The sequence below is a fragment of the Lampetra planeri genome, chromosome 72 (genome assembly GCF_965212315.1).
Source record: "Lampetra planeri chromosome 72, kcLamPlan1.2.h2, whole genome shotgun sequence".
In the NCBI taxonomy this organism is placed as follows: Eukaryota; Metazoa; Chordata; class Hyperoartia; order Petromyzontiformes; family Petromyzontidae; genus Lampetra; species Lampetra planeri.
In genome coordinates this window covers 1296391-1310208 of record NC_136177.1, presented here as the reverse complement: position 1 = coordinate 1310208, position 13818 = coordinate 1296391, and the positions used below count along the sequence as shown (strand labels likewise).

Genomic DNA, 13818 nt, shown 5'->3' with positions numbered 1-13818 from the left:
GGGAAGAACCGGAGGAACCGGAGATACATTTGCACAACCACGAGCAGAGAGAGAGACACAGCAACTCCAAATATACAGCCAGGCGTCAAAGTTGGGATTGAAGCCACAACCTCCTGCATACCTGGCGAGGGAGTTAACATCTCCTAGCCACCATGGCGCCCAGTTATAGAAAGACACACGCATCAATACTTAACCCCTTATACACTCACATCTCTAGATATGAATACTTTTGTACACATCTCAATGCTCACGACTACGCACACTTGTATGGGGTGCGGTGGTGTGGCGGTTAGCGTGCTCCACTACAAACCCAGTGACCCGAGTTCGATTCCAGTTCACGGCCAACACCAGTGATGGCGATTATCTAAACTGGTCCTGGGCCTCCCTTAGGTCGACTCAACCTCAAATTAGTCCCCGGTGCGGTGTGTAGTAAACAACGACAGTGGGGAGACAAAGGCGGCCGGGCGTGGTGTTGGCGACCCACCCCTTGTGCTACTAATGCTGCTACTTGTGCTACTGCTGCTGCCACTACTACTTGTGGTACTGCTACAACTTGTTCTACTGCTGCTACTTGTGCTACTGCTGCTACTGCTGCTACTTGTGCTACTGCTGCTGCCACTACTACTTGTGCTGCTGCCACTACTACTTGTGGTACTGCTACTACTTGTGCTACTGCTGCTACTTGTGCTACTGCTGCTGCCACTACTACTTGTGGTACTGCTACTACTTGTGCTACTGCTGCTACTTGTGCTACTGCTGCTGCCACTACTATTTGTGCTGCTGCTCCCTCAGTTGAGCGGCTGCACTCAGCCGCCTGCCGCCCTCCGTTGCGTTGCTCAGGTGCTGGAGGAGACCGACTTCGACATCCGCGACCGCATCGACCTGCGGGAGTTCATCGAACTGCGCGTCAACGAGCAGCTGGTGCGCCTCTACATCATCCCCGGGGTGCCCAGGGACACCGTCTTCACCCCGCGCACGCGCAAGGAGATCCGGGTGAGGGACCGGGGAACGAAGCCTGCGGATTGACTGACAGGACTGGAGAGCTGTAAACTAAATCGTCACCAGCTACTGCAGTTGTTAGATGCATCGCTGTGTGCGCTGTGCTGTATTTGTTGGTTTTTTATCCTCTCCCAGCGCACGGTTTAGTGCGCTGAATGCATGAACTAAGTGCGGCACGCTTTTGATTCACGTGACAGAACCTTGACGAATTGGTCGTGTCGGGTGGTGGTGGGTTTAACGACATACGTTCATATTTTATGCGATCTAACCCCCCCCCCAAAGAAATAAACCTCTGTTATGGATAATATTGGCCGCGAAATCCTACCTACTACGTGTTCAACTAGAACTATTTTTTTGTTTACCAGCTTAAGGCCCACTGAGCATTAGCACAAATCAGTTTTTTCCCCTCCACATTTAGAATCGACATAATTCGTTTAGATTATTTTATTATCTTACTGCTATAAATGTCCGCACGACGACGATGATGAACCCACTTGTGTTGAGCTATGATTTGTGATTCCCAGGCCACTTCTGACATAAAAATCTACATAGCTCAGTGGGCTTTACATGGTACGATAAAAACGAGTTTAGTTGTATTTGTATATACTTTCTAAAGTGATTTGTTTCCCTTTCCTAAACGTTGCTCTCCTATCGTGTTTGTGAGTATTGCGTTTGTTGTTGTTGCAACGTTCTGACTCCCGTGCCTACCCCTTACTGGAAATCTGTGAGCAAAGAGCTTTATAGCTGATCGGGTTCCGCCTCCTGCAGTCTAAATACAAGATTCGGATTCAGGGCAACATAGCTCTGTCTCTAGGAGGGGGCCTTGGATAACACAGACGATAAGGCTCAACGAAATGACTCATCATCATCATCATTCCCCCGTGGAAATCAACCAAAGACTGCCAAAAGTGGAGCGGTGTGTCACCCTGCCCAGTATGCGTAGCTCTTCTTTGGCTGCGATCTTCATCGAGCACATTGGGGCATGGTTAACATCAAATGCAATTTATTTTTTAGGTAATACTCGTTTGTTGTCTTAAAACTATAAACTAAACTATTAACATTATTTTTTCTATTTTACCAGGTTAAGCCCCACTGAGGTTTATATTCTTAGGTTTTTTCGGTAAAGTCACGTAGGTAAAAAATTAAAATTAATAAAAGTAAAATAAAATAAAAATAAAATAAAAATCACGACGTTTCGGAGGCAACACAAGCTTCCGTCTTCAGGTGGAACCGTCACAGCCCGACAGCTGTATCAAGTAAAATGCTTCAAATCTAGAACCCCACTGAGGTATTAGCTTATTTTTGAGAAGCGACCTGGCTATCACAGATTATAAGTTTAACGGAGTGGCAGATATCATCATCATGTAGACATTTATAGCAGCCAAATACTCTTTAAACGCGCGGTGACTTTGATTATAAATGTGGAGGGAAAAACAGGAGGACCCGGAGACATATCCACGCGGCCACAGGGAGAGAAACGTGCAAACTCCAAATATACAGCAGCAGGCATCGTCAGGGTCGGCATTGAACCCACAACCTCCTGCACACCAGGCGAGGAAGTTAACATCTCCCAAGCCACCGTCACGCCCCAGAGCCTTCAACAGCCCCAGCAGTAGCAGCAGCAGTAGCCATTCTCCTCCTCATCAGTGGTCAGCCACAGTAGCTGTATTACACATGCAGTAATTATGTGGAACCGGTCGTGGGCCTCCCCTAGGTCGACTCAGGCTCAAATGAGTACCTAGTGCGGTGTGGAGTAAATGTCACCACTTACGGAGATGAAGGCGGCCGGTTGTGGTGCAGGCCACCCACCCCCTCGTGTGCCGCAGTGCCGGCCTTCATAGGTGCTGCTACTCGCTACTAACAGCACCTGCCGCTACATGGGGGATCTTTGTCTTTGGGAGAATTATCCACTTTCCTAGGTCTGAAAAATCAGAATAGGTTTTTACCCTTTCTGGAAATAAAACAGGAATTGTGTTAAGATGTTTAAACACCGAATAGATACCCTTTTGCACGGAATCAAGTCTGCATTAACCACACATTACCTGTAGCAAAACATGTAAACAAACATGCTCTGATAATACACGCATCGTCTTTGAAACTGATTGGCCTAAGCCAGAGACAGCCGTCTTTATGGCAAGTGTTCGACCAGAGAACGCCAAAAGGAAAACAGCACAAAAGTAATGCAGGTATCTGAGCGCTTATACCTCTGGTCGAGCGGTTGTATCTATGGGATACTTTTTTGCCAGTAATAAAAAATGATGGAAAAATATGGTTAAAAACCAGTTTATATTTTTCCTCAGCAGCTAGCCACAATTACTCACGGCATTAAACTCAGCCTTGCATCTCTCGCGGCATTTGGTATGAATGAAGCATTAAGGTTGTGGGGGGCAGGGGAGAAGGGGAAGCTCGCAGTCGGTTTACTCTTCGACCAGGTCCAGCGTTTGAAGCACGTCCCTCTACAATAGGGGTGGGGAATGTTCGGCCCGCGGGCCGTGTAAGGCTCGCGAAATCATTTGGTCTGGCCCTGCCAAGGCCACCGCAGGCGGGACTCGAAATTCAATAAATCTTGGAGCAAACCTGGAAAAGCAGTTGCGAGTAGCAACATCATCAATACCAGCTAACATCACACGCCTCACCAAAGAGAAGCAGTTCCAGCCATCAAATTAGGGGTGAGTTAATGAAATGTTTGACCAAATATAACAGGCTAATTTTTAAGTTGATAATGTTATAAATATCCAAATGGCTCTTGGCAGAAAAAAGGTTACCCACCCTTGCTCTACAATCTCAAACTCGCCTGTACGGCGGCGGCGTTTTCTCAAAACTCGCTCGGCCGATGGGAACGTTTTGAGTCCACCCAGCTGACTAATACGCATTCAGCGATCTTTCTCACAACCAGCAGCCGGTGAGGTCCACTCGGTTTAACGTTTGTAATCCGAACCCACACGAAAAACCAACGTTATCCGAAGTAACATCTTCATCTAATTCACTTATAAAGTAAAAAAATTAGTAAAATAAGTAACAAAACAAAGTAACAAAAATCAATGAGGTCTGCACAACAAGAGAGAGCTATTTTCACCGCCCAAATACAGAAAAGGTATAATGTTAAACAAAGCCAAGTCGAGGGCGAAACCCGCTCGTAAATGGGACTTCGTTGATTGGCTGAGGGCGTGGCTCAGCCCCCCACTTACGAGCAGCTCTGATTGACCGAAATTGGCGCCACTGCGTGCACGCATATAACGTTGACACATTAACCGTTGTTCAGTCGAAACCAGGGGCGGCGGGTCACTATGTGAGGCGAAAACGTTAACCGCAAAAACTGTTAAGCGATGATGTCACTGTTAACCGTGGGACTGACGATTATTTGAACCAGTCCCGGGCCTACCCTAGTCTGACTCTGCTTCAGATGAGTACCTGGTACGGTGTGTAAATGTCGCCCCTGGGTAGACAAAGGTGGCTGGGCGTGATGCTGGCTTGTCATCTGTAAGATGCACCTGCCATTCTTCCACTCTGGTGGTGGGTGTCCATCAAGGACCCCATTCAAACCCACAGTGGCCTGGTCTCAGCTAGCTGATGAAAGTTGCAAGCAAGAATTTCATCATCGCTTGCAGCTGAGGTTGGCATCGTTCCCCACCCCCCCCCCCTCTTCTTGATGCCGAGGGAAAATGAGCGAGGTTTAGGACTGGGGCTCATGCAGCTGCAGTGGCTGCTTTTTGGGTACACGGTCCAAACCTCCCCTGGACCCTGGCTGATGGCGGAGTTGTTGCGGCTGGATGAGAAACAGCGACATGCTCATTTCCACCGTCTACAGAATCCCACGTCGGAAAATGAGGAGGCTTACCACAGCCTTCGCTCGAAGGTTCGAAGAGGCATGCGGCGCTGCAAAGATGTGTGGTAGTCGCGGATTGTTGAGGAGATGGAGTCTTTCTCAGTAGCCTGTGATCACAAATCACTCTTTAACTCCATAAAAAAGTACCTTGCAACACCACACCTATCACCATCATGAGGGGAAAGAAAGCTGATCCGATCTCCAACCCCCAGGAACAGGTTTGCAGATCTGAGAATTTCTGTGAGGTCTTGGGGGTGGGAAAATTCATCAGCCTGGAAAACATCGTGGGGCAAAGTGGGGATGACCCTAGTGAGGCTGCGGTGCCTCAAATATTGGAAGAAGTCACCCCGTGTGAGTGGCTGGCTGAAGTGCCATTTGTTGAGGAATTACAGAAGGTGATCCAGAGTCTGAGACCAGCAAAAGCGGTGGGCAGAGATTATCTCCCAAGCGAATGCTGAGGGAGGGTGGCGTTTGTGGGCAGACTGCCCTACATCACATCATAACAACTCTCTGGAGCACTGGACAGGTTCCGCAGGACTGGAAGGATGCCCTGGTGGTCCCCATCTTTAAGAAGGGGGACCGCACAGACTTTGACAACTACAATGGCATCTCACTCCTCAGTGTGTTGGGAATGGTACTGGAAAGGATTATTCAACATCGCCTTGCCAGGCACGCTGAGGAGATGCTTGTGGAGACCCATTGTAGTTTCAGACCAGGGCGGTCCATCACAGATACCATATTTTCTGTTTGTCTGCTTCAGCAGAGGTGTAGGGAATTCCCACATGACCTACAACTCTGCTTTATTGACCTGGTCCAGACCTAGGATACCATCAATAGGCCTGGGATCTGGGTTGTTCTTGGTGCTTTCAGAGTGCCTGAATCTCTGCTCACAATCATTAAGGACTTTCATGATGGTGGGCAGGCCCAGGTAAAACTACGTGGCCAGGAGTCCGAGCCATTCCCTGTTAACCTTGGGGTGCGACAGGGATTTTTTCTGGCTCCCACATTATTTAACATTTTTCGACCACATAGTTCGTGAATCCCTTCTATGGCTGTACCGGAGGAATCTCCATCTGGTACAGATACAATGGGAGGCTAATCGATGCCTGGATGTGGTCAAGGGATGGCTCCCTCTTGGTCAACCATGTAATGTCTATATTCTTGGGTAAAGTCGCATAGATAGGTTCAAAGATAATAACAAAAAATAACAAAAAACTACTGTAGTTTTTTGTTATTTTTACGTGACTTTACGTGACTTTTCCGAAAGACCCAAGAATATGAATTCTTGCAGTCACGAAAGCTTTAAGTCAACATGTAATGTCTGCTGATGATGGTGATTGCTGCTCACTAAGTGGAGGAGTTGGAGGTGCTGCTGCTGAACCTGGAACATGCCACTAAGAGGTGGGGCCTTACCATCAGCCCCTCCAAAACTAAGCACTCCTCCGCCTCAACTCCCCATTGGTGATGGGGCGGTTGTGGAGAGAGTGTAGAGTTTTCCATACCTGGGCAGTGGGCTTATGACCAACTCCGGTTTTACAGCAGAGGTCTCACTCTGAATCTGTCGAGCGACATATTTTCTTCAGCTGCGTAACGCTGTGTAGAAGCTACCTCGTCTCTCGCTCCACACGAAGCATTGGGTCTTCTTGGCCACGGTCGTGCAGCACGGGCTAGAGAAGAGATGGAGTGATGTGGTGCAAGATGATGTGGAGCTGTGTGGACTTGCCGATGACTGGTACCAGCGGTGTCAAGATCGGCCTCTGTGGAGGAGGCTCGTGAAGGATGCTAATGGGCAGTCAGAGGCAGTCGCCCTCCAGCAACAACGGAGAGCAGAGGAGCGACACTCACAACAACGAGCGAAGCGCTGGGTGGCTAAAACACAGCAAGTTGGCACAGTAGGGGGCACAGGTGTTGCATCGGCCAGTCATCTCAGTCAGTCAACCCATGGCACCTGGGTCTGTCCCGTGACCTGTCAGCGGGCGTTTGACATTTCACGTGGCCTTGAAGTGCACTTAGCCTGGCACAAGCACTGTGGTGACGTCACCGCCACTTCCTGGCGAATGGTTGTTGTGTGTCTGTGTACGTTTGTCGCATATCTCATCTCATGCGCTACGCTCCGTGTGGTGTCGTCACATCGTGTCTCTCTCCTCCCTCCCCCTGCTATCCCCTCTCTCTCCCCATACACACGCACACTTATACACGCACACACCGATCCACATTGATACACACTCACACACCGATACGCACACACACACACCGATATATATTTCGCACTGATACACGCAGAGCATCGAGTGGTTCCTCATCGAGGACCTCCCCTCGCACCGGAACGACGTGATGGCCAAGACACGCATCGGCTTTGGCCCCAACAAGTTCTTCATGACCATCCCCTTCATGAAGTCGGTGCACACGCAGCGCACACGCAGCGCACACGCACACACACGCAGCGAACACGCACACATACATGCAGGCAGCGCACACACACACAAGCAGGCAGCGCACACGCATGCACACACACGTTGTACACACTAGCGCAGCACGCACACATAGCGCACACGCACGTGTAACACTCACTCGTATATCGTACACGCATAGCACGCATGGATGCATAGCGTGCACACACATAGCACACACACAGCACACACACAGAACTTGCACATATAGCACACGCACATGCGTAGCACGCACACACATAGCACACACACACATATACCACACGCGCAAGTATAGCACACACACCTAGCACACACACCTAGCACACACACGCAAGTGTAGGGGTGTTAGAGAGAGCCCGTTATGCATGGCAGCCTATGGTAAACAAGCACAGTGGGCGGGGCTACGTGAGTGCACGGGCAGGTGCCCTCTACGACGTCCGCGCTTCGGACGTTACGATCCCCCGGGGCCCCACCCCTCAGGGAGGGGGGAGTATAAAAGGGGAATGTATCGGGGGGCTCGGGAGTGATGTGTTAGCTAAGAAGAGAAGACGGAAGACGTCTTAGATAGAGCCCTGGTCTCCCCCTGGTACGCCGTCCTTATCAGGACCGCGCAGGCTCGAGCCAGTGGCGTGGTACCAGAGCCAGAGCCAGTGCTGGTCTGGACTCTGGGTACCGGGCCCGACTGGCCAGTGTCGGGCCAAGATAGCCTCCCCTAGCCCATTAGCGGAGGACTCAGAGGCAGGCTAGGGTTAGCTAAGAGGTGTGTCCTCAGATAGACGGGTGAGGGGGCCGATACCCCCTCAAGTGTGTATGTCACAACGTGTGGTGTTAAATAAACCAGTGTGCCTCCAACTATCCGGTGTGAACGAGTCGTGAGCGTTACTACATCTGGCGTCAGAAGTGAAACAAAGTACGAACATGGATACACGCCGGACGACTCGAGTCGGGGTACCAGAGGCAGAAGACACCACTGCAGTCGGAGGGCCCGACACGGCTGAAGATGCCATCGACCAGCTGGGGCTGGGCGCATCCACGCCACAGCAGCTGGAGGAAGGGGAGCCGTCGACGGAGGGGCTGAGGCAGGCGCACGCGAAGCTGGCCGAGCTGCTGTACGCCGCAGCCGCCATGCTCGACAACATCACACGGCTGGGGGCTGCGGGACCGCCACGGGGCGACAGCAGCCAACGACCACAGCGCCTTCCCGCCATTTCAACGGGGCAACATTTTGAAATTCCCGCCATCGCCGCAGCTGCTGTTGAGGGCGTGGCCGCTCTAAGCATCGCGTCCAACGGCGGGAGTACAGTACCTGCCGCGTCACCAACCTACGGGCGGAACGTCACCACGGGTGCGACCGGCGATGCCATCGCTGCTTCGGGCCGACGCTGAGTCAAGTGAGGGTGACGAGGGAGCGCGATCGTCCTCTGCAGCCGCTGCCTTACATCAGCGACTGCCCCCGCTCAAGGAATTTGTGGGCGAGGATGGCGACTGGGGCGGCTTCCAGCGGCGCTTCCTCGCTCACCAGGAGATGGCACAGTGGACAGACGCCGAGGCTCTCCGCGCGCTGCCAGCACTCCTCGACAGCGACGCCCTCGCCACTCTAACGTCGGCTCCGAAGGAGAGGCGCTCGACGCTGCGGAAGGCGATGCAGGTGCTATCTGCAGTATATGGTCCACCATCGGACTGTCGCCAACTCTTTTACGATCGCCAGCGGGGGACGAAGGAGTCGCCCCTGGCGTACCGCACAAGCCTCCTGGCACTGGCGAAGGAGGCCTTTCCACGAATGGACGACGAGGGTGTCGACGCCATGGTGACAGAGAAGATACTTTTGCTGGCGGACGACTTAGACATCGTCATTGTCGCACAGGACGATGCAGAGATGTGCTCCCTCCAAGCGGCCCGTCTTCTCCACGCAAACCTGTCCTCTCAACGACATAAGGCCAGCAAGGCAGCGAGCGGGCGTGCCGTCGCTGCGGCCACCCTCCCGGTGGAAGCGGTTTGCGCCATCGACCATCAACGGCAGCACGGAGCGGGAGTGCGGGAGGACCGGGCCGGTTCAAGCCGTCTACAACATCCATCGTCGCCACCAGCGCTTCCACGCTGTTACAACTGCGGCATCCGGGGCCACGTCGCCTCGGGGTGCCGCTCTCCTCGGCAGCGCGGGACGACACCTCAACGGGACGCCGGCCCTCGTCACAAGCTCTACCATCATAATCCGGCGAGTCGCGGCACCCCTCATGTTTGGCCCACGCACACGCCCGTCACACACTCAAACACCGCAGCGTATGGGGGGCCAATATCGCGTACCATGGCACCAACACGCACCGCTCTGGGTACTCACATTGAACCCAGCCAGTGGTCCGTGTTGGCCCATCGGGTTGTAGCCGCGTCGTCGGGGTCGTCGGCCGTTGTGGGTCACATCGATGGGGTCGAGGTGCGCATCCTGGTCGATACAGGGGCATCGGCGACCATTATTTCGGAGTTGATTTATAACATTCTCCCTGCCCAGAGCCGTCCTTTGATGCCTGTTAATGTACCATTCTTTGCTGCTAACGGGGGTTCACTTGGCATCATCGGACAAATTCGAGCCCAGATTTGTGTCGGGGATATTAAATTATCTGGGCCGATTTTTGTTTCCTCCTCGCTGGCGGTTCCGTGCCTGCTGGGGACGGACTTCCTGGCCAAAATGCCGATTAGGATATTAATCGACCAGGGATGCATTGAGCTCCCATCGGGCCGACGCATGGCGTTTCTGCCATCCCCCGCTACGAGCCGGACGGCGTTCGCGACGGTGCCGGCGTTCGTAGATAGAACGGTGCGCGTTCCTCCGGGGGCGCAAATGTTGATTCCCTTGAAACTTCGGCGGCCCTTCGCTAAGGGCATTGGGGCTCAAGGGGTTCTGCTGGGACCGTCTAGGGCCGGGGTCAGTGGACCTAATTTACTCCCGGCCCAGACCATAGTGAGAGGGGAAGGAGAACCCTTCATCGCGGTCCTCAATGTGGGCTCGCAGACGGTGGTGGTCCCACAGGGGACCGTGCTTGCTCACGCAACGCCGGTGCCCTGTGAGGAACCCGTCGCGAGTCATGTCGGCGCTGTCCCTGCACCGCGACCACATTCGGACAGCGATGAAGGGTGGCTCGAGGCGCTTTGCGCGGGATCGACGGACCTGTCAAATTTAGAGCGCCAACGTCTTAAGACACTACTGAGGGAATTTTCCGACGTTTTCAGTCGGGATAAATACGATTTGGGCTGCACTCATCTGCTGCGTCACCATATTGATACGGGTGACAGCGCGCCAATACGCCAGAATCTTTTTCGGTTGAGTCCCGCCGAAAAGGACCATGTCAAATCGGCTGTTGATGACATGTTAGCCGCCGACATCATTTCTCCCTCCAACAGCCCTTGGGGAGCGCCGATCGTCCTGGTTAAGAAGCAGGACGGTTCGATGCGGTTTTGCGTTGACTTTCGGCGCCTTAATAAAATTACGGTTGCCGACGCATACCCGCTTCCACGGATGGACGAATCGCTTGACGCCTTGGCGGGAGCGCGATTCTTCTCCACATTGGACTTACTTTCGGGATTCTGGCAGCTTCCTCTGGACGATGATTCAAAGCCTAAAACTGCTTTCCGTACTCCGCACGGCCTGTTTCAATTCAACCGGTTGCCGATGGGCTTACACTCAGCGCCGGCAACTTTCCAGCGGTTGATGGAATTGGTTTTGGCTGGATTGCAATGGGAGTCGTGCCTGATTTATTTGGATGACGTCATTGTCTTTGGCAAAACTTTTGAGGAACATCTCCAGAGGTTGCGGGCGGTTTTCCTAAAGATGCGGGCTGCTAATTTGAAATTTAAGCCCCAAAAATGCCATTTGTTACGCGAGTCGGTGCGTTATTTGGGGCACATCGTGGGGCGCTCAGGTATTTCTACCGATCCCGCCAAAACGCAGTGTGTAAGCTCCTGGCCGACTCCCACCTCAGTGGGAGAGGTTAGGAGTTTTATTGGGTTTGCGTCGTATTATAGACGCTTCGTCGCTAATTTTGCGACTATCGCCAAACCCCTACATGCTTTAACATCTAAAGGGGTTCGGTTCTGCTGGGGTCAGGAGGAGGAAGCTGCTTTTTGCTCCCTTCGGGACGCTTTGGTAAACGCTCCTCCCCTGATTTACCCTGATTTTTCAAAACCGTTCTTGCTCGACACCGATGCGAGCAACACGGGTATTGGGGGCGTGCTCTCCCAGGTGGTTGACGGCGTGGAACGTGTGGTTGCGTACGGCAGTCGGGTGTTGTCTCCAGCGGAGCAACGATATTGTGTCACCCGTAGGGAACTGTTGGCAATTGTCCATTTCATCCAACAGTATCGCCCATATCTGTACGGTCGGCATTTCGCCGTCCGCACAGATCATGCGGCACTGCAGTACGCCCTGAGGGTTCAACAGCCATCGGGACAATTGTCCCGATGGTTGGAGGTCCTCCAGGATTACGATTTCCAAACCACATACCGTAAGGGCGTTCGCCACACCAACGCGGACGCTCTGTCACGCTTGCCAACCACCTCCGAGTGTGCATGCCTCCTGGGGTCTGGACGTTGCAGGCCTCCAGGGGACACATCGGTACCTGTCTTGGCGGCCGCCAACGACGACGATACAGTGGTTCCTAATTCGATCGAACAACAGGGCAAAGATTCCCTGTTGGGGTTGCCCATCATTGAATGGGGGCGCCTCCAGATGGAGGATGTCTCCCTCCTCGGGTGGCGACGTCGCGTTGGCGGTGCGGCGGGGGGAAAAAGAGGTGGTTCCGACGCATGGGAAATGTGCCAAGGTCTGCTGATGCATTGGGACGGGAAGTCACGTCGACATCGGCTGGTGGTCCCTACTGGGTTGCGGGGTAGGGTGGTATGGGCCGCTCATGAGCGCCTCCTACACCTGGGGACCCAAAAGACTCTCGCCTTACTGCAGCTTGATTTTTATTGGCCTGGCATGACGAGGGATGTTGGGGATTTGTTGGGATCATGCCCTCAATGTGCACAACGCAAACCGCCGGCACGGGAGTCTAACCCGCCCTTGCAATCGATCAAAGTGTCCAGGATAAACGAGCTGGTCGCTCTGGACATTTTGGGACCATTCCCCACCACCCCCAGGGGGAATAGATATTTGTTGACTGGTGTCGAGTATTTTACACGCTGGCCTATGGCCTGGCCTCTGGCCAACCAGTCGGAAGCAGCCATCGTGGAGGCCTTTGTTCAGGGTTATGTCCTGGACAAAGGTGCTCCGGAGAGGCTGCTGACCGACCAGGGCAGAAATTTTTCCGGTAAACTACTCAGACAAGTCTGCGATCTCCTGGGCACAAAGAAAATTCGGACCTCCCCATATCACCCACAAACTGACGGGATGGTCGAACGTTTGCATCGCACCATCTCGTCCATGTTATCACAACAAGTTTCGGACTCGCAAACGGATTGGGACCTACAAATTCAGGGGGTCTTGGCGGCGTACCGGATGGCACCCCATGCGGCTACGGGGTTTTCTCCCTTTTACCTCATGTACGGCCGAGAACCAGACCCGCCTGTTCGTGCCCAGTTGCGGATCCCCGTGCCGCAGGGAAAAACTAATCTGGCTGACCACGTTAAATTTAATCTGGACAAATTGACCGAGGCACGGGATGCTGCAATGCAAAACTCTGACCTCCGTCAGAAGGCGAATGAGCGCCTCAGATTGAGTCGAGCGCACATGCTGCAGTGGAAGCCGGGGGACAAGGCATGGTTGCACTGCCCCCAGGTGCCACTGGCAACCTCCTCTAAACTGGTGCGGCCGTGGCGGGGCCCTGTGGAAGTGGTGGAGGTGTTACGTCCGCAGTGCGTGCGCATCAAGTGGGGGAAGCGGCGATGGTTCGTGCACCCCTCCAGATTAAAACCCTTCGCTGCGGTACACAACCCCACTTCACACGCGCGTGGCCAAACATGTGGGGGGTCGGCCGACTTGCTGGGTCCGTCTCCGTCGCTCTCACCTAATGCCTTGCCGGCTGTGCCACCTTCAGGAGCATCAGGAGTGACGGGCTCACGCCCGATCACCCCTCCTGCGGATACCGAGGGTCACGCGGAGTCGGATGAATGCTCACCCCAAGACGGACAGTCGCCACCTGATGGTCCGCCACGCGCGGTTACCCCGTGTGAGGGGCCCGCTGCAAGGACGCGCGCTAAAATGCGCAAACTGTTGTGAGGCCGGAAAATGTGTACATAGCTGTTGTGTTTATTGGGTGTTGTGTGGGTGGTGTGTTCCCCGCTCCTCGGATGTACATATGTTGGGTTCACCGTGTGTTGTGTGTGCGTGGTGGGTTCCCTGCTGATTGTATATAGGCTGTTTTTTTTACGGAATTCGTATTTATTCGGGGGGGGTGCGACGGGTTGTTTCTCATCTTGTTGTTGCGTTCTTGTTCTGGTTCCTGTTATTGTTCAAAAATAGTGAGGCACACGCGCGGTCAGGGGGTGAAGGCACCTTTATTGTCAAATTTTTGTATGTTGGCAGCCGGGACGGCTGCATGCTATGCGGGGGGGAGTGATGTAGGGGTG

At 53.4% G+C, this 13818-nt stretch overlaps 1 protein-coding gene across 1 annotated transcript in view; it reads left to right on the top strand.

Annotated features, from left to right (window-relative positions):
* DCP2 (decapping mRNA 2) overlaps positions 1-13818 on the top strand; it is a 53505-nt gene that overhangs the window by 20843 nt on the left and 18844 nt on the right. Inside the window, exons 6-7 of the mRNA XM_078620492.1 lie at positions 841-993; positions 7109-7221. Coding sequence (XP_078476618.1) covers positions 841-993; positions 7109-7221 — 266 coding nt within the window. The remainder of the gene's footprint in view (positions 1-840; positions 994-7108; positions 7222-13818) is intronic.